At 52.3% G+C, this 18,217-nt stretch overlaps 2 protein-coding genes across 4 annotated transcripts in view; both read right to left on the bottom strand.

The window, feature by feature from the left end:
• Window positions 1-9,169, bottom strand: part of LOC120761223 (NADPH--cytochrome P450 reductase) — a 31,142-nt gene extending 21,973 nt beyond the window's left edge. The window contains exons 1-2 of one of the 3 annotated variants that reach the window (XM_040082240.2): window positions 9,147-9,169; window positions 4,101-4,236 (exon numbers count right to left, since the gene is read on the bottom strand). The gene's annotated coding sequence lies outside the window, so the exon portion shown is untranslated. Of the gene's footprint in view, window positions 1-4,100; window positions 4,242-6,306; window positions 6,370-9,146 lie in introns of those variants that run through there. The other 2 variants (XM_040082241.2, XM_040082239.2) reach the window with 2 other exon arrangements.
• A 716-nt stretch (window positions 9,170-9,885) lies between these two features.
• RHBDD2 (rhomboid domain containing 2) lies at window positions 9,886-16,567 on the bottom strand. The gene is made up of 4 exons (XM_040082763.1): window positions 16,423-16,567; window positions 14,911-15,312; window positions 14,402-14,552; window positions 9,886-12,218 (listed from the first exon to the last, which is right to left on the bottom strand). Exons 1-4 carry the CDS (start codon window positions 16,565-16,567, stop codon window positions 11,816-11,818), a joined length of 1,101 nt encoding a protein of 366 aa, XP_039938697.1. The 3' UTR covers window positions 9,886-11,815.
• Between the last annotated feature and the right edge of the window lie 1,650 nt (window positions 16,568-18,217).

Here is an 18,217-nt window from a genome sequence, read left to right as displayed (position 1 = left end):
TTCCAGCAGCATCATGGCACAGCCCCAAAATTCAACCTCAGAACAGACACATAAACAATGTGCAACCAAGCCAAATGAAAACTCCAGTTCTTTGTACAGCACTGACCTGCAGCCTGAGCTTTAGATACAATGGCGAAACAGGAAGGCTGTAAATAGAAATTAAACAACTGAAACATCTGGGAGGAAAAAAAACCAAACAGTGGACAGGCCTCTCACAGGTCTGCAAAGTTCGTGGAGATGGCAGCACCAAAAGGAAGCTGCACTGAGGCCCCTCACTCCTCAGAGCAGCAGCAGTGCAGAAGAAGGAGGAGATGTGCCCACAAACAGGAATGCAGTCTTGTGAGCAGCCAAGGGCTTTCTCCTCTCACCCACTAATGACACCAGGAAGGTCACTGATGGCTGTAGGAAGAGGAGCCCCACAGACACAAGGCCAGGAGGAAGGAGGAGAGGCAGCAGGGGTGTATTCCTGCCCAGGCTCCTGTGCCTGGGCTCCTCTGAGCCCCACTGCAGCCAAGACGTCCTGCATGTTAGTGTGTGATACTGGGCCAGGAGACCCTCGGGGCAAACCCAGATGCCTTATTCCTCTTAGAAATGCAACCAACTTAGACTAAGAAACTCTGTTTACATCAGCCTGTGCCAGCCTCCAATAAGCTCTTTTTATTTTCCTTTTTAGTAAAAGAAGACCTGGCAGGAGAAGTCATCCTTTCCAAAACAAAAGCAGTTCACGGAAGCAGGCGCTCAGATCCAGGTTGTTTAACAATTGCCTTGGATCAGCCTTTTCTCTACAGCTCTGCCACATGGAGATTGCATTTCCCATCAACAAGAGGATGCTGATCTGGCCAGACAAGCGGCCCTGTCTGCACAGGCTCCCTGCTTTGGGTGGGAGTCATCACACAGGTGATTAAGGAAGGCACAGTGAAAATCCTCACCGCTTTCCTTGCCCCTTCAGCCTCCGTTGGACTACACATCCTGGTGTGAAGGATTGCTACACCTAGAGCTTCCCTATCACTTTCTTCCCACATTTTTCCCTCAGATTCCCAGTGACCAGCTCAATAAAGAAGGGTAGAAAGTAGCCAAAGCTCACACAAAACCAGGGAAGTGCTTCTGCACGCTTCCACTGGCTCAGAAATCCCAATCCAAACAGAGGATTTGGCTGCAGCAACAATTCAAGCAGGGAGAGGAACACAAAAGCTGTTGGGTTCTTTCTGTGGAACAAAAGTTACTCTCACTGTGAAAGTCTTTGCTACCCAGACCCTGACACACTGGTTCAGACATCAGCAAAACTTCTATTTTAGGCACAGGACAGGCATGGAGAGTGCATCAGTCAGTCTGGATCTTGAAATACTACATATTTGAGCCTCCATTGTGTCACACTTGCATGTTTCCTGGCCCCTGGGTCTTATTCAAGGACAGCAGAGCAGCTGCAAAAGCAAGGAAGAGAACAAGAACTGTTTTACTGAGGCAGAAAGGAAATCTGTGCTATGCTCAGGTGGGACTGTGCAGTCAGCCCAGTGCACTGAACCAAAGGATTTAAGGCATTATCCAACACAAAAATGAATTCAAACTTGCCAAGCTGCCTTAAAGCAAGCTAGAATTACTGAACTTGCACACTTCCTTTCACCAGATAAAAAGCCTGACTCTGCACCTTTAAACATGGGGGATCTCCCCAGCTTAGGCACTTGGACAGCTTTCTTGAGAGATTAATGTGAGGCAGCACAGAAAAACAGGAGTTCAGGGTTACAGGATAAACAAAACCTGAGAATGGCAGGTAACTGACCCCCTGTGAACCAACACTGCTCTCCAGCCTCCCCTCCCAGCAAGGGACAAATCCAGAGCAAACAAGGGACAAATCCTCTGGGAAGAGGAACAGGGGTCTTGCCAGGACCAAAATTCAGGAGCAGGGACAAACCTGCAGGAGTTTTAACCCACTCTATTGCCAACTCCAGGGGCACCTCTCAGGCAAACAATTGCTCAGAGGGCTGCAAAACCTCAGGAGTAACCCGGCCAGGCGTGGACTGTGCATGGTTCAGGCGCTGCTGAAGATGTTTTTCTCAGATCAACAGGGAAAATGACGTTTTTTCAGCAGCCCCTTCTGCGAGTGCTGTACCCTGCGCTGCCACAGCCACAGCTGGAAGTTCCTCTCCTCCCCACAGGCTGTTTATTCACCCTGAGCCTGAGTTTGTGGAGGGTTTGTGGAGGGCTGTGGCTTTGCCTTCAGCCAACACTGGGAAAGGAGCCCTATGGCTGGGGTCAGTAGCTAGAGACTTTGACCTCTTCCACCAGGAAAAGTTTGAACAGCAAAACCCTCCCAGGCTGGTCTCTTTTGGGAGGTTTCCTTTGCAACCAACAGCTGAAAGAGCACCAGAAGTGCAGGGTTAAACAGATCATGCAAAGTTTTCAGAATTGTCAAGACTTTTGATGGGAACAGTATGTTTTGGGGACTTATTTATTTATTTATTTCAAGAGAACCAAGCACTGGCTGTAAGAAGCCAGGACGTTTTGTATTTATAAGCCCAGTTTCTTCGGAGAATGAAAGAGCATTTCAGACATCACAAGCCCATCTCCAACACTGCTGTAGGAGGTGTTACTGCATGATCCCTGCATCTCTTGGAAAGTCAACAGCAGAGCTGTCCTGCTCTGGCTGCCCTATCAGGACAGTGTGCAACCACCCTATAAAACCTCCCTGCCTGCCATGGGTCAGCAATCTGACCTGGACTTCACCTTTTTGAAACGATTTGGGAAATACAGACCACTTCCCAGCCCAGCCCCTTGCAGTCACACACAGCCACGGCCACAGCAGACCTCAGAACAATTCCACACCCAAAACATGACACAGGTCATAAGACATCAGCCGGCTCAGGGCTCACAGGCTGGTCCCAAGCTGCAAAAACCACAGCTCTCCAACTCCCCAGTACAATCAACACAAAGAGAAGACACTTGACACAGGGGTTTTTTGTTCCTTTGTAAAAGGAGCTCCTCCTCTCACCTCCAGCAGTTATGCACTGAGTCCTGTTACACAACCAGGACTTGCACAATCCTTGCAGGTATTTTATCAACTTGCTCCTCCAAAGCTTGGAGTTAGAGAGGAGATGCAGCAATGACCCGTGAAAGAGAGTCAGTTGATGTGTTTCACAAACAAGCACGCAGTAAGATGCAGTGTATTTGCCAGCACCACAAAGCCAGAACTCCCCAGGCTGGTTGCTAAACCTTCCCAGTAGACTTCCCATGCACTGCCAGAGCCAGATTTCACCCAGGAGAAAAATCCAACCCCATCTCTAACTCCAAACCTCGCCATCTCCTACTCCACACAGCAAGAAAGGAAGGTAAATAAATAAGTCAGTACCTCCGTTCCTTGCAAAGGAGTGACAGGAGGCATGGCTCTGGCTGATTACTAAGCAAAAATAATCTGCCACCGTGGGTCAAACTCAGCCACCCTTTGGACTCGTGGCCCTCCAGAAGCCACCAGAGATGGCTCCTGGTCTCTCTGGATTCCACGGGTAATAGCAGCATGCAATTAATTTCAAATGTTCATTCAGGGATAAACAGCAAGAGATAACAAGCAGCTGTAATTAACTGTTCTGACCTATGAAATTTCAAAGCCTGTATAAAAGCAATCTTGGCAGAGGAGCACCTGTCACTGCAGGGCTGGTGACTCACTCTGCACAGGAGCATGTACAAAGTAATCTCATCACCGGGATCAAACGATCACGTTGGGAAAGCAAATGATGCAAGTTCTACGAATTGTGTTTTTAGAGGCAGGAGAGTCGACATCATGAAACAGAACAAAGTTCAGTGGCCACAGAGGTAACTGCAGATGGTTTTCTTTTATACCAGGGGAGGAGATGGCAGAAGCACAGACCTGAGCAGGGAAGTCTTTTCCCCAGTCCTTCAGAACTGAGCAAACACAAACTTTGCTGTATCACAACAGGCAAAGGAGAGAGCAAAGACCAAACGGGATTTCAGACAGACAGATCCAGACTTCGCTTTTGCTGCAGGTAAAGAAACCACCACTCCCAGCACCCACTGCCAACCACCCTCCCCAAACACAACCGCACCCAAAGATGCTCCACAACCTGTGACACTCAAAACAAAGGAGTTACCTTGCACCTAAGGGTCTGCAAATAAGAGCTGGTGGGGCCTGTGAGCTCCAGCACGGAGAGTGGCGGGCAGCAGGGAAAGTCTCCCTTGAGACAGGTCAAAGAGTTTTGGTTGTATGGCTCTGTCGAGCTTCTCCAGCTGCTCTGCAAAAAGCAAAACAGAAGTTGCAGAAGGCACAAACAGAAATTGCTGACTGAACAGGAGGCAACTGTGAGTGATGACAAGCAAGAGGCTCGTCCCTGTCACAATTAGAGCAGGGCTAATTAACGGGGGGTTAAGCCAGATTTGTGACACTACGCCCTCCTTCCTGCCCACTCTTCCCCTCACTCACTCTCCAAGGCTCTCACACTCAAAGATTAAAATAAAGCACTCAACTGGAGTTTCTTCCTGTGGCTCTGTACCCACCCTGCTCCTTGTTTTGCAAATACAGCTCTCGTGCACCATCACATCCATATCCAAAACAAAGACAAACTCCAAGCCATGCACACCCTACTTCAATGCTGTCAGCCAGCCCAAGAAAAACCTGCACTGAGACAATGCTGGGTTTTCCAGGAAGGGTCTGGCTCAGCAGCCCTCCCAGACAAAAAAAAATGACAAAACACCGATTTCCTCCTTTGCAGCAGATTAATCAGTGAGCTGCTTTGCGTGTGTGCAACGGCTCCTCGGGATTTCTCAGAGAATTACACAAATATTGGAAGAAAGCCCATTCCCTTCTATCTAGCAAAAGGGATGTGTGCATCACTGCACCCCACTAAGCAAAAATAAAAATTATGAAACCTCACAGCTCCTCACGACAGCCCACACAAAGTGGAGAGCTCTGTTGTGGAGGGGATGTCCCCACCAACGCTATCACTGATTCACTTCCACAACTCAGAAACAGACACTTGACTCCTTCTTCCTTGCACTTTTCCAGCTTCTCAGCCATTTCTACTTCTTAAAAAGGGCTATAAAAGCACAAACCCATTTCACTTTTCCAGACTCACATCAGAGAGCCTCAGTGATCCCTCTGCTCTGTACGCATTCCACTAAGCATTCCCATTTCCTCTCACACTCCAAAAGCTAAGCCAAAGTCTAAGCACTGGCACAACAAAGCACGCCCCAAGCCGTACCAGCAGTGCTTACTCCTGCAACAAAGACAACTCCCCAAGAACCAATTCCACGCTGATGACTAGCTCCCAACACCATCATCCAGGTACCTTCACCCCCTCCAGCCTCAATATTCCCAAAACGAGGGGGTTCCCACTATTTCCTTTGACAAGCAAACTCCCAGTAATTTCACTCTTACAAGAAACTCCATCAGGAAAAGCCAGGAGTAAACAGCCTTCCCACACCCCGGCAGTTTATAAAGTCAAATAGATGGAGCAACAGCGAAACAGCCCAGCCTGCAGCAAAGGTGTCAATTAAATGCTGGGAATAACGTTCTGCAGGGAAGTGCCAGAAAATTAAGCTCGTTAAAGGCTTTTGACCAGCAACAGGCTGGGATGGGGTAAGTCTGAGCAACCCTTGAGTGCTGCGGAAGCAAGGCAGGGCAGGCATCACCCCGCTCCCAGGCTGCCCACCCTGGGGTGACCAGCATGATAGGGGTAACCCCAAATAACAGGGGGGCACTCATGCCAGCCCCCCATACACTGGTCACACCAGGCTCCCCAGTACCAGGGTGCCCAGCATCACCGGACATTCCCAAAAAAAGACAGGCTCTGGTCATCGAATTCCTACCAGATAACAGGGGACCACACACATCAGACTGCCCAGGTAACAGGGAGCCCTGTCCCCCCCAAATTACAGGGGGACAGGCACAGCACACTCCCCAGGTAACAGGGGTCATCCCAGTCCTCTCCGGGCCCTCCAATAAGAAGGATCTCTAAACATCTCAACAACTCGCACTAACAGGATGCCCACTCGCACCAGACCGCCCAGTGAACAGGGGGCTCTGGTCATCCCAGTCCCCCCAAAAAAGAGGTCCATTCACATCCACCTCCCCGCCAGTAACAGCGGGGCCACTCACAGCACCACCCCCATACAGGGGACCGCGGTCACCCCAGTAACAGCCAGTCAAACCAGTCCCCCCAGTACAACACGAGCCCCCATCCCATGCCAACCACACCAGGGGGTGACGGACCGCTCCTCCCCAGCACAGAGGATCCCGGCAGCGGAGCTCAGCTCCCCCTCAGCCCAAGACCCCCCGGTCCCACGGGCCCCCGCACCCACCGCCGGCCCGGCCCGTCTGGCGCTGGCGGCTCCCGCGGCCCCGGCGCGGCCGGCACGTACGGCGGACCGCACCACCCGGGCACACGCGCGGGGGAACACGCTCCGCCCTCGCCGCCCGCCAATAGGCGGCGAGCGCGACCGCCCGTGAAATGTTCCCCCTCTGCGGAGGAGCATGGTACAGCCCCAAGAGGGGGGTCTTAAAGGGACAGGAGAGGCTGGGGTAAGGGCGGGGGTCAGGGGTCGGTCAGGGTCGGGGTCGTCAAGATCGGGGTCAGGGAGCAGAAGGACAGGGTCCAGAGGTCACAGTAGGTGCAAGCAGGGGGTCAGTGTGTGGGGGGACAGGCTTGGGACAAGAGGGGAGGCAAGGGTTGGGGTCACCATTGTAGTTTGGGTCCGAGTATGGGGGCGAGCGTTGGGGTCATAGTGGGGTCATAGCTGGGGTGACAGTGGGAGCAGGGCTGGGGTCAATGTAGAGTCACGTTTGGGGTCATGAACTGGGATCGTGGGCTGGGGTCAGGGTGCTGAGGTCAGTTTTGGGTGCTAATTTCTGGGCTGAGCCAGGACTCGCAGACCCAGGACCCCTGTCTGGGTGCACATGGTGCTGCTGTGGGACTCCCACTTCCCCACAAGATCATTGCCCAGACCAGGGCCCCATGGGGCGTCAGGGGGACCCCACGGTGGAGGCAGGCACCCAGTCACTGCCACCCTCCGTGGGGCTGCTCCACCCGGGGCAGGCACACGCTCCTGATTTAACCCCAGCCCAGATGATTCGGATATTTTGGGGTGGTCTTTCTCGCGCTGCCACACCAGGGAGTTGCACAAGCAGCTCTGGAAGCATCCCCAGCAGTCCTAGTGGAAGATTTTGCAACACAGACCTCCAGACCCCGGGTCCCGCAGGGACCGCTGCTCTCCTCTCTGTTGGTTTTTTTGGGGGTGGGAGCTGGGTTACAACTCCGCTGTTTGCAGCTTGGCCAAAGCCAGAGGCACAGCTTGCCCTGACCCCACCGAGCAGCCCCACGGATGTGTGGGGTCACCCCGGGCTGGGTCCTCTCCCTTTGCCTGCGGGGCCGTGGCACATTCAAAGTCACCATCCTGACGCTATCGCTGTGTTGACGCTTGCTCTAGAGTCAATAAAAGACTCGGGGAAGGTCCAGAGTTCGAGCTGGGCCCGGCAGGGAGCAGAGGGGCCAGAGGAGGTGTGAGGAAGGGGCACAGACCCGGAGAACACCCTGTTTCCTGACAGCATTTGAGCAGAGGGTTGAGGGGTGTGAGTTACCTCAGTACTGGTGCCACTCGCATCAGTTTTGAGATTGACCCCATGGAAGCTCCCTGGGGTGACGGGTCTGTGACCGTGCCCCGTGGGGTGAATGGACATGGGTTAATGATCCCAGTGGTCCTGAGGACAGAGCAGGTCTGTGGCTGGGGTCATCCCATCAGATACCTGGACTGGGGACAGGCATTATGGCACAGCCTGTCCCATTCTGTCCCCACAGGGAAGGGGCTGGGGTCTCATCACACCCAGCCTGAACCCCCCAGGGGGAAGTAGCAGAGTCCTGGAGCCCACAGAGACCTGTCTCTCTACCTCTTTCTCCCACCTCTCCTCTGTTCCCAGCACAGTTTGAGGCTGAACTTTTGGCCACAGAACCCTCATAGTGCCAGCAAACAGCACATAACCCCATGGGACAGCCATGGAGGTGGCGTTGGGCAGTGTCCTGGCCCTGGCACAGTCAGGATGTCTGCACGGGTGTGCTTGGCCAAAAATTAACAGCAGGAAAGCAGAGAAACACAGACCCATTTTCAATACAGCATCAGTCTCCTGCCAGGCCTCCCCACTTTGTGGGTCCCCTCTCACTCCTGGATGGGGCAGCAGTGTAGGTCCAAATCACTTCTGCTTTCCTCGTGCATCCCTGACTCTTTTTCCCTTGCACAATGGTGGGAGCTGCCTTGGACTTCCAGAGCATCCTTCCCATGGCAGCACCACTACTCCAAGGACAGGGGACAGCTGGCTCTGCTGCCAGCACTTGTCCCCAGACTGACCCTCTGAGGACATGGGGACAGCCCAAGGGGCTTTCTGGACTCTCTGCACAACCTGTGGACAGACACAATCCTGGCATGGAATCAAGTGGCAGTTTTACTGGGAATGAGCCAGAGGCACAGAATAACAAAGCTCCAGGGACAGCATGTTCCCAGGGGTGGCCACCCCAGGCTGAACTGAGAGGTTATTGGCGGTTTTTTATTATTTTTTTTTTTTCTCCTGATTTAGGAACTTTGATTCTCTGTCTCCCCACCAAGGAAATGAGTGGGTATTGCAATGTGTGATGAGTAACATTACTGTGAGCTTAGTTAGGCAGATGCCAAAGCCCAGTGAGCTGATGACTTTTACCTCCCTCTCTTCCAAATCTAAATCTTTTTTTCAGCCTTAGAAACATTTGCAAATGTCTCATCCCAACCTGTTTCCTCTCCCTCAGCAGCTTCACTTCACTAGGTGAGGAGTTCTGAATTTTCTCCCAGCCCCGAGGAACTGGGACTTGTTGGACTCCACTGTCCCAGAGCATTTCACTGTGGAATGGATGCCCTCAAAAATGCAGGGAACAGAAAAGAAACCTCCACAAAATCCATTTGAAAGGCACTGAAGACAGGTCCAACACATTGCACATGACCAGTAGGTGCAGCTGGACTCAGAACACTCCTGGGGACATGGTGGAAGCTGTAGAAATCAGAGAGACCAAGTGATCTGCCACAGTCACCGAGAAGCTCCCAAAAGATCTGGGAGCAGAAAGAAAAAAACCTTCCAACTGTGGTTTTGTGCTCATCCAGCATGCCCTCTCCTCAGGACCCACCTGGAAGGCCGTGGCAGTTGTCTTGTCCCAGCACAGAAAGGTTCGTGGCTGGTACCTGCTCCTTCCCTCCTGCCGGGGCTGGGCTGTCCCTGCCGGCAGTGACACTGCGGTGACTCTTACAGGGCTTCCTCTGCCGCTGTAACGCCAGGAAACTGCTCCTGGAAACGCGCCATCCCTCTGACAGCTCTGCGGGGAGAGCCAATCTCTCACCAGATCTGCTGATAAAGAGCTGGACGGGAAAACAACCGGCTTCCAGCGTTTTCCAGTGTGTAGTACCGCTTGTCCCCAGCGCTCGTCCTCAGTGCGCAGCCGAGGACACCAGCCCGACACGCAGCTGCGCCCATCCCAGGGATCCCGCCCCAGGGATCCCATCCCACGGATCCCATCCCACTGATCCTGCCCCAGGGAGCCCATCCCACTGGTCCCGGCCCAGGGATCCTGCCCCAGGGATCTCATCCCAGGGATCCCATCCCACAAATCCCATTCCACTGATCCTGCCCCAGGGATCCCATTCCACTGATCCTGCCCCAGGGATCCCATCCCAGGGATCCCGCCCCAGGGATCCCATTCCACTGCTCCTGCCCCAGGGATCCCATTCCACTGCTCCTGCCCCAGGGATCCCATCCCACTGATCCCTCCCCAGGGATCCCATCCCACTGATGCCATCCCAGGGATCCCATCCCTCGGAGGGGCACGCTCCAGCTCCCCACTTATAAACAAACCCAGAGATGAACCAGTCTGTCTTTCAGATTCTATTTCAAGTTCTCAGTTTGGAGATACACAGCCTTTGTGATTGCTATCAATCCACATCATCCTTCCGGAAAAAAAAATGGTGATAAAATTCCTAAAGTTTACAGGCAGGGATTTCACAAGGAGGAAAATCAAGGCACTAAGGGGAGTGGAGTATCAACATTTCAATGTTATCTCTAGCATTTCTTTCCTGGTATTACAAACATGCTCTTAAATTCCAAACAAGCTCCTTATCCTGCTCTTGCTTCACACTAAAAATATAACAATGCAATTGCTGTCAGCAGGGAAAACACGAGATCAAGCCCATTTGTGATCCCACAGAGGAGTGAAATAATCAGGTATGAGACAGAGTTGTCCCCCAGCTCCGAGTCAGTTCTTATGTTGCTGCATCCTCCTGCTGAAAGCCCTGCCTGGGGTGCTCACCTTCGCAGGAAGAGCTTCTTACTCCTGCCTTACTTATCTGAGGTGCAAGTTCTCAGCACTGACTTTGGTCTCCTCAAAAGGAAGCTCCTGCATCCCTCATGGGACTGTGGCAGTCATTCCAGAGGGAATGCTGGAGAAATAAAGCAGCTGGATGACAAGACAGGGCTTCTTCAGACCCTGATGATGGAAAAATGAAAGAGGCAGGGAGGTGCTTTGGAACGTGCAGCTGCCAGAGAGCAGGGAGAAGCCCGAGGCTGTTGAGTTTCTGGGGATGGGTGAGGCACTGCAAGAACATCTTCAAGAGCAAGAATGGCACTTTGTGCTTCATGGAGCGCTTTTTTATGGAGCACGGCAAAACTCCAAGTAGAGTCAAGGGCAATTGTTGAGATCCTGGCTGATTTACAGACACAGAGACAGCAGGTTCCTCCTGGGCACTGTGCAGTGGGCTACACAGCTGGGAATAATGCTCAAATCCCAGCAACTGGACCAAACTCCTTCATTGCAGCCTCAGGCACCAAACAGTGCATCCTATTGCAAATCCCTGCCTGAAAACTCCCCTCTCCCACACACCTGCCCACCAGCTCTGAAAAAAACAGAGAGAGATTGTGCTAATATTGGTGGGTGAGATTTCTAAAGCTGAGCAGTATGAACAGCCCCAACAGCACTGCTACATTCCACCTAATTCTTCTAACCCATTGTTAAGGTCCCTCCCAGCTCCTTGGATTTATAAATATTTGCTCCACAAAGGGGCAAAATCCCTCACTGAAAAGTCTCTCATTACTTCACAGGCATTTGAGGTTGCCTTATCAAGTGCTGCTGACACAGGCTGAGCTGGTGCAATGCTCTCAGAAAATGAAGGCACAGCACCCTCAGCATTTTAGAGCTGTGTTCTGGGCAGGAGAAGGTATTCTGTATTCTGTATTCTATTCTCTTGCCACAGGCTGGTGTAACAAGCCCCCTTCGAGGCACTCTTAGTGGACAAGTCACGGGTAGAACAGACATCTGTTCTCCACCATTTAATTTTGAGTTACAAACTAAGGCTCCTATGATTCCCACTCCTTTTGGGTTCTAGCTACATCTCACCTGTAAAAAAAGACAGGAATGTAAATGGGAAGTGCTTATTGCTGCAGCTTTGTTAAACCCCAGATTTGCTTTGTTTTGGCAGTGAGGTTCCTACCTGCCTTGGCCTGGGGGCTGGTGCACTGGAACTCCAGTGGACTCGTGGAAAAAGGCAGGAGAAAGACTTAAAAAGGATGAGAAGTTCACAGAGGTGATACAGTTCCCATCCTCCAGCCGTATCAAAAAGTTAAAAAAAACTATATAAAGGAAATATAATTCAAGTAGACCATGCCAGGGAGCAGGGGAAGAATGGCCTTCACTGGAGCTACCAACCCATTCCAACACTCACCCCAGCCACAGCAAAGATGCCAGCAACGCACTGTGGTGCAGGCCTCACACAGTGGTCCTGTCCCCGAGTCCTGCTGCTCTCTGGAGGATCAGTACACCTGGACTCTGGTAAATTCAGCTGAAACAGGGGCCACTGGGGCTGCTGGATACCCTGGTGCTTGCTGAACACCAGCCACAAGGCCCGTGGCTGCAGGTGGCTGTGGCTGGGCCGGGCACACGTGCTGTGGGACAGAGAATGTGCCTGGCTGGCAGCACTGTCCCGGCAAAGCCGCGGCGTGGGCCTGCCCTGGACACTCTCCAAAGGCACCTCTGGCCTGGCAGTGGGAAGAACTGAGGCTGTGTCCTGCTGCATGGCTCTGCTGAGGTCCCTGGTGTCCCAGAGCGTGGCTGTGATGAAAGCCTTGGCTCTGAGCACTGGCGTGAGCAGGAAGAGCCAGAGGCGAAGGGCAGTGGTAGTTCTGGGTGGGGTAAGTGCCAGGCACAGGGTTAATCCTGGGCAGGAAGAAAACAAAAGGTTACACTGTGCTCAGAACTGACATTGCCTAATTAGTGCTGGAATGGAAGCGCCCTGGGGGCAGATTTCCTCCTGACCAGCGCTCACAGAGGTCACTGCAATCCATCAGAGGGATTCACTACAACAGAAGCTCTTCTTAGAAGCAGCACTTGAGTAAAAAGCGGCTTTAGCGGCCTCCCAGGACAGCTGTTCCCACTCCCAACCCACTCTGACTCCACACCCACTGAACCAGCGTGGCTCTTGGCCCCAGAATCTTTGTGAAAGGAACACACAAGGACAAACTGCAAAGTGCTTTGAGATCCCTGTGCACATCCTCCCTGCCCTGTGAGTGACACATCTGCCAAGCCATTAATCAGGAGAAGTTAGAGCTGCCAAGTGTTATTCACTAAGAAAACACAAAGGCCTTTGGTGCGAGTAAGAGCCCATAGTATAGAGGGAAAAAAAAAAAAAAAAGGAAGGAGGAAAGAGTTAGAAATAAAAGAGAGAGTAAGAAATAAAATTAATCATTCAGAAGCAAGGGCTAGGAAGTGTTTGCCAGCTGAAGGCATGACTCATCCTGCCAAAACCTATCAGGAGAGAGGCAAGAAGCCTGGAAGCCTGAGCCTCGGGGACTTCAGGAGTGCTGCTCAGCCCACGCACAAGATGAGGATGAGAGCTGAGAATCCAGGCAATATTCATGAAGCCATGAGTGCCAAGTTCCCAGCAAGAAGAAGAGGCTGGCTCATGCTGGGGTTTTCAGGCTTGGAGAATTCTTTTTAATTATTTGAGGCGTGGGTTTGAGCTTGGATTTTTTTTATATTTGTGGACACAAACACGATGCCAAGGCCTGGACTTCAAAGAGCTATCTCCTGTCTTGCAGCAATTCAATGCCTGAGTCTTATGAAAAATTAAAATGGAAACAAATCCCAAACTATTGAGAGCTCTTGCTTGTAAATAAGAGTCATAGTAATAAAAATTAAACTCCAGAAGCACTTAGAGAAGTTGTATCTAAGACACAGACATGCAAATTCAGCTGGAGCATTGGAAACATCCTAGAAAACACCTTCCCACGCCCTGCTTGATAGTCAAATGTTCATGTAAATACCTTTGTGTCACCACAGCCTGTGTCACCTCACCAAAGGAGGCAGGTTCGGACACTGAGGTGCTGTGCACAGAAGGATGGGACTGGTGCTGACACAGGTTCAGCACGGAGCCAGGCTCCCTCTCCTCCCAAAAGCTGCATTTGCACAGGAGGGAGAGAGGGAAAACACAAATTCTGGGTCTGTCTGGCCTCCCCTGCAAGCACTCACACGTTTTGAGTTTCCTGATGCACCTGGGGGACACTCCTGCTGCAGGCAAGGGTTGCTTTTATGGCTTCCCATGGGCGAGGGCAGTGCAAACACCTGGGATTGCTTCCACTTCAAATAAAACTTTACAGCGAGCTGAAGGCTTAAACAATACATAGAATTTAACCCTGAATAGAAAACTATTTTTCCTCTGGGAAACTGAGAGGACACCTTAGAATAAGTAAATATTTGACCTACATTTTCAAGCTTTTTAGAGTTTACAAGTGAATTCTCATGGTTTGTCTTAAACTTAAAACCCTTCCTGCACGTCAGCTGTGGGCCCCAAGGATTCTTTTTTGTAAAGCAACATTGCCTTGACACTGAAAAGCTGCTGAAAGGTTAAAAGAGACCAAAAGGTCTGCACTGAACTTTGTAAGTGCCATCCTTAATTTATAATGCTCTGGTCCTAAGTAGGTTTGGACAAAACTCACTTCACAGCATTCCTGGCAGAAGAGGTGGGGCAAATAAAGATAAGGATCATGCCCCAGGGAGCCATACAGTCAGGAACAACTGCCTAATGCTGGGCCAGAGTTACACAACTTAGCTTTCCTGACACCCAGAGCTGCAATATTCCCATGTGCAAACGCTGCCCTTGCAGCAAAGGAGAGGTCTTCAACCTCCATTTAGCTTTCACTACAGACCTGGTTGAGTAAACGTGTGGTAATTCATCAGTCACACCAATGTCACCAGTGTAACATCAATGGGTGACTCTGCCCCCCACGACACCCACGATGTGAACAGGAGAGGCACAATGCAGCATTTAGAGATGATTGACGACCTCCATTCACACCTCAACATTCCCCTACAAGATGTTTCACAGGAACTCCTGTACTTACGTGCTGTTTGCAGAGGCTCTTCTCTCTGCCAAGGACCCTGGGATGTATTTCAGCCCCGGTATCCTCTTCAGCAGAGTGAAAGGGAACACCCTGTCCAGCTTAGAGCCCACCGACTCTGGAAAATCCAAGCAGAAACAGTAGCCAAGACCATCTGAAGTCAGGAGCTCGTTAAGGAGAGCTGAGGACAAAGCACACTCATTTCTGACACAGGCACACAGAGCCCCACTCCGTCCACAAACCACTTTCTCTGGAGAATTCTCCCTGTTCTACCCAGCACCACCTTCAGAGACCACCGCCTTCCTCAGCTCCACATTCTCTGCATGCACTGAGAAGGGGCAGCGTGAGGGGAAACACAAATGCAGAACGGGATGGGATGAGCAAAACCAGTGAGGGTTTAGTGCAGAGCAGGAGCCCAGGAAAAGCCAGTGCACCTCAGCAATGACAACCACAGCCCTTCCCTCCCACCACGATCCCGCTCTGGCTCAGGGCTTCCCACTCAGAAAGGATACAGGCTTCCCCCACCAGGAGCCCACACAGGTTCCCCAAGAGGGAGGACTGGGGCACAAACCACGCCATGCAGAGCCCAAGCCACGGCACCAGCACCACGGGAACTCCGCAGCCGAAAAGCAGAGTCCTCTTCATGCGTGAGCGGGTGGTAGAAACCCCCAGCATGGCAAAAGCCACAGGCATGAACCCTCTGGCATCTCCCACTTCCAGCAGCCTGGAGACAAGGGGCTCGAGAAAGAGGTACAGCAGGGCGGAGAGCACGGAGAAGGCGGCAGTGAGGACGCAGTGCTTCACCGTGCCCACGTTCTTCTCAAAGCTGCCAGCAAAGTACCAGATGATGACAGCACCACAGGCCAGGGAGGTCAGGTCCTCGTAGATGAAGATGTAGGTGATCAACCTGTGAACTGAGCACAGCAGCGCCTCAGGCAGGCGCAGACAGCACTGGGGTTGCACTAAAACATGCTTGAGCAGAGGGAGAGCGAGCCCATGGGATTAATTAAGAGCCTTCATTTCTACGCTGGTGTAGAAAGGGAAGGCACCTGAGGCCTTTAAAGCCAGGCATAAATAACCAGATAGAGTGAAAACAAGTGCTGTCTTGGGTGTCACAAGCATATGGGCCGGATCTTGCTGCTTCCTGGGAAGCTGCCTGGAAAAAAGCAACAGCATCTGTAGTAAATTTCAGCCTCATTAAAACAGAAGGCAAGAGACATAAAAATAACTGTTACAGTACTGACGGTTTCGGCAAAAAGAGAAACACTTCTTAAATTGCTGGAAGGCCGATTTTCATCACCAAAAACGTCTGGAGGTTATCACACACCTCAGAAGTGCTTCTAGGCTCTCTGTTTAGGTGTTCTCCGAGGCACACAGCAAGGATTGAGACAGACTTCTGCACCTCCCTCCCATGGACCTCAGTTCCACAGCCAGAAAAACACCAGTGAGAAACAAAACAGCGCAGTGCAACGCCTGGAGACGTGTGAGGAGATGGTGGAATCCCCCCATCAGCTCAGAGCCCTGGACTGATAAAGGGAATCACTGCACGGGGGTAAGCTGGAACACGGGAATTAAAAATGTGAAAAAAAATCATTCTGGGAATACCACAAGAACTGAGAAACACAAATCCCTCAAGCTCCTGGCAGTGTTATCCACCGGGCTTAGTGTCAAAGGACAGAGATAAGGGTGCGGGGAAGCAGCCTGGTGTCGAGAGACTGAAATAGTGCCCAACAGGCTCGGTGCATGTAAGGGGAAGCAGATAGAAAGCGGGACACGGGGGGAGCAACGGACTCGGAGACGGGCTTGAGGAAAGGCACAGAAATGGGGGCTGGGGGGGTACCACGGGGCCCAGGGCACGACAAGGAGCAATCCGGAGAGAGGGGACACAAAAGCTCCGCTGGGATTTGTGAAATTCCCGGAGAGAGGGGATAAAAAGGCTCCGCTGGGATTTGGGGAAGGCGCGGAACGGGGTGGGCAGAGGAACCAAGGAAGCAGCGGCTGCGCCCGCCGGCGGCCCTGCTCACCTTCCCCGTCGTGCAGGGCCGCGGGGCGCAGCGCGGCGGCGGAGCGGGCGGCGGGGACACCCCGCAGCAGCCCGGGCGCGGAGGCAGCGAGCGACAGCAGCACCGTGAGGGCGGCGGCGGCCGGCGGGGCCGAGGGCGCCGCCATTGCTGCCCCGCGCGCACGCCGCTTCCGGCCGCTACCGGAAGGCCTGGCCGTTACCAGGGCAACGGGAGGCGCTGTGGGGTCGTTACCATGGAGACGGGGGGGCTCTCGCTCTCTGTCTCTCCACCTCCCCGCGTTTGAATTTTGATTTAATTATTGTTATCTTTTCCCTGTTCAGAAGGGGAAAATATCCCAGCGAGAGGTGTGAGGTCTCGCTGGGAGCCCGCCCAGGGCTGGGTTATAGCCGGGTGTTCCCACACAGGGCCGCCCCGGGGTGTGGGAGGCCCATCTAGACCCGTGCAGCCGCTACTGCCCCGAGCCTCGGGGCCTGGCAGCTGGGAATTAGAGAATCAATCAGGCTGGAAAAGATCTCTGGGATCATGGAGTCTGACCCATGACCGATGAATGCCACCATGTCAACTAGACCAGAGCAGTGTGTGCCACATTCAGGGTTTCTGTAAACACCTCCAGGGATGGGGACTCCACCACTACCCTGGGCAGCCCCTTCCAATGTCTAATCACTCTTTATATGAAGGAATTCCTCCCCACATTCAGCCTGAACCTGCTGTAATGCAGTTTAAGGCTATATCCTCTCCCGGTCCTTTGGAGCACAGACCAGGCCCCAGCCTGGGTGGGTAATTGTTCTCTACAATTACCTTACAAACTCCTGTAAGGTAATTGTAGAGCACAAGGTCCCCTCTGAGCCTCCTCTTCTCCAGGCTGAGCCCTCCGAGCTCCCTCAGCCACTCCTGGTGTTCCAGACTTTTCCCTAGCTCTGTTCCCTTCTCTGGACATCCTCCAGTCCCGTAAGGTCCTTCCAGAATTGAGGGCCCCAGAACTGGACGTGGGACTCGGAGGTTGAGTGTCTCCCTGCAGGTGTGATGGGTGGAGGTGCAGAGGAGCTTCCAGCAGCTGCTCCTGCCGTGTTCATACCAAAAACCTGTGTGAGGTTTGTACTATGTGCATTGTCTGCCTTCAATTCCCCAGGATACCGGCTTCATAATTTGGCCAGTCCTAGCCAGGTCTAGGAGAGGAATTGGCCACTCAAAAAATGAACATACAAACTTCTTGCAGGTCTCGTGCATATAAGGAGATGATGAAGTAGGGAGAAGTTAATCTGATTCCTTCAGGGTAAAACTGCCCTGTGATCATGACCATTGGTTAGCTTTACACACAGATAGCACTGTGTAAACTTCTGTGCAATCTTACCACAGTTGCACCAGTTCTTGAGCTTGTAGTTGGGGGTGTAGCTGTGGATATTGTACTAGGGAAAGAGTATATTTGCACAAAAAGAGAAAATTGTACATCCCACCTGGAGGTGTTCCTGTGTCACCTGCCCTAGATGACCCTGCCCTGGCAGAGGGGTTGGACTGGCTGATCTGCAGAGGTCACTTCTAGCCCTAGGTGTTCCTGTGAACTCTGCTGGGTGCCCACACAGTCTGGCTGCTGGTTCATAGAATCCCAGAAGGGTTTGGATTGGAAGGGACCTTAGAGGCCACCACTCTGTGAGGTCTCATTTACACACAGGAAGGATCAGAAGAAACCCACCCTCCCACATCACCTCTGATTTTGCAACGTGGAGAAGGATTTGAAGCAGCTGAGATCATTTCTTGCGGAAGGGAAAGAGCAGTGGGTTGAAGGGTTGATATTTTT

The sequence above is a fragment of the Hirundo rustica genome, chromosome 19, assembly GCF_015227805.2.
Source record: "Hirundo rustica isolate bHirRus1 chromosome 19, bHirRus1.pri.v3, whole genome shotgun sequence".
Taxonomy (NCBI): domain Eukaryota; kingdom Metazoa; phylum Chordata; class Aves; order Passeriformes; family Hirundinidae; genus Hirundo; species Hirundo rustica.
Note: the sequence above shows the minus strand (reverse complement) of the source record. Positions and strands in the feature narration are given on the sequence as shown.

Bases quoted from the DNA above. Each gene is read 5' to 3' on its own strand.
- RHBDD2 (XM_040082763.1), bottom strand. From the start codon at position 16,567: ATGGCGGCGCCCTCGGCCCCGCCGGCCGCCGCCGCCCTCACGGTGCTG. The intron at 14,553-14,910 runs GTATCCTTTCTG...TCCTGACTTCAG, and splicing joins GCTCCTGGTGGGGGAAGCCT to ATGGTCTTGGCTACTGTTTC. The intron at 12,219-14,401 runs GTAAGTACAGGA...CTTCCTGCCCAG, and splicing joins AGAGCCTCTGCAAACAGCAC to GATTAACCCTGTGCCTGGCA.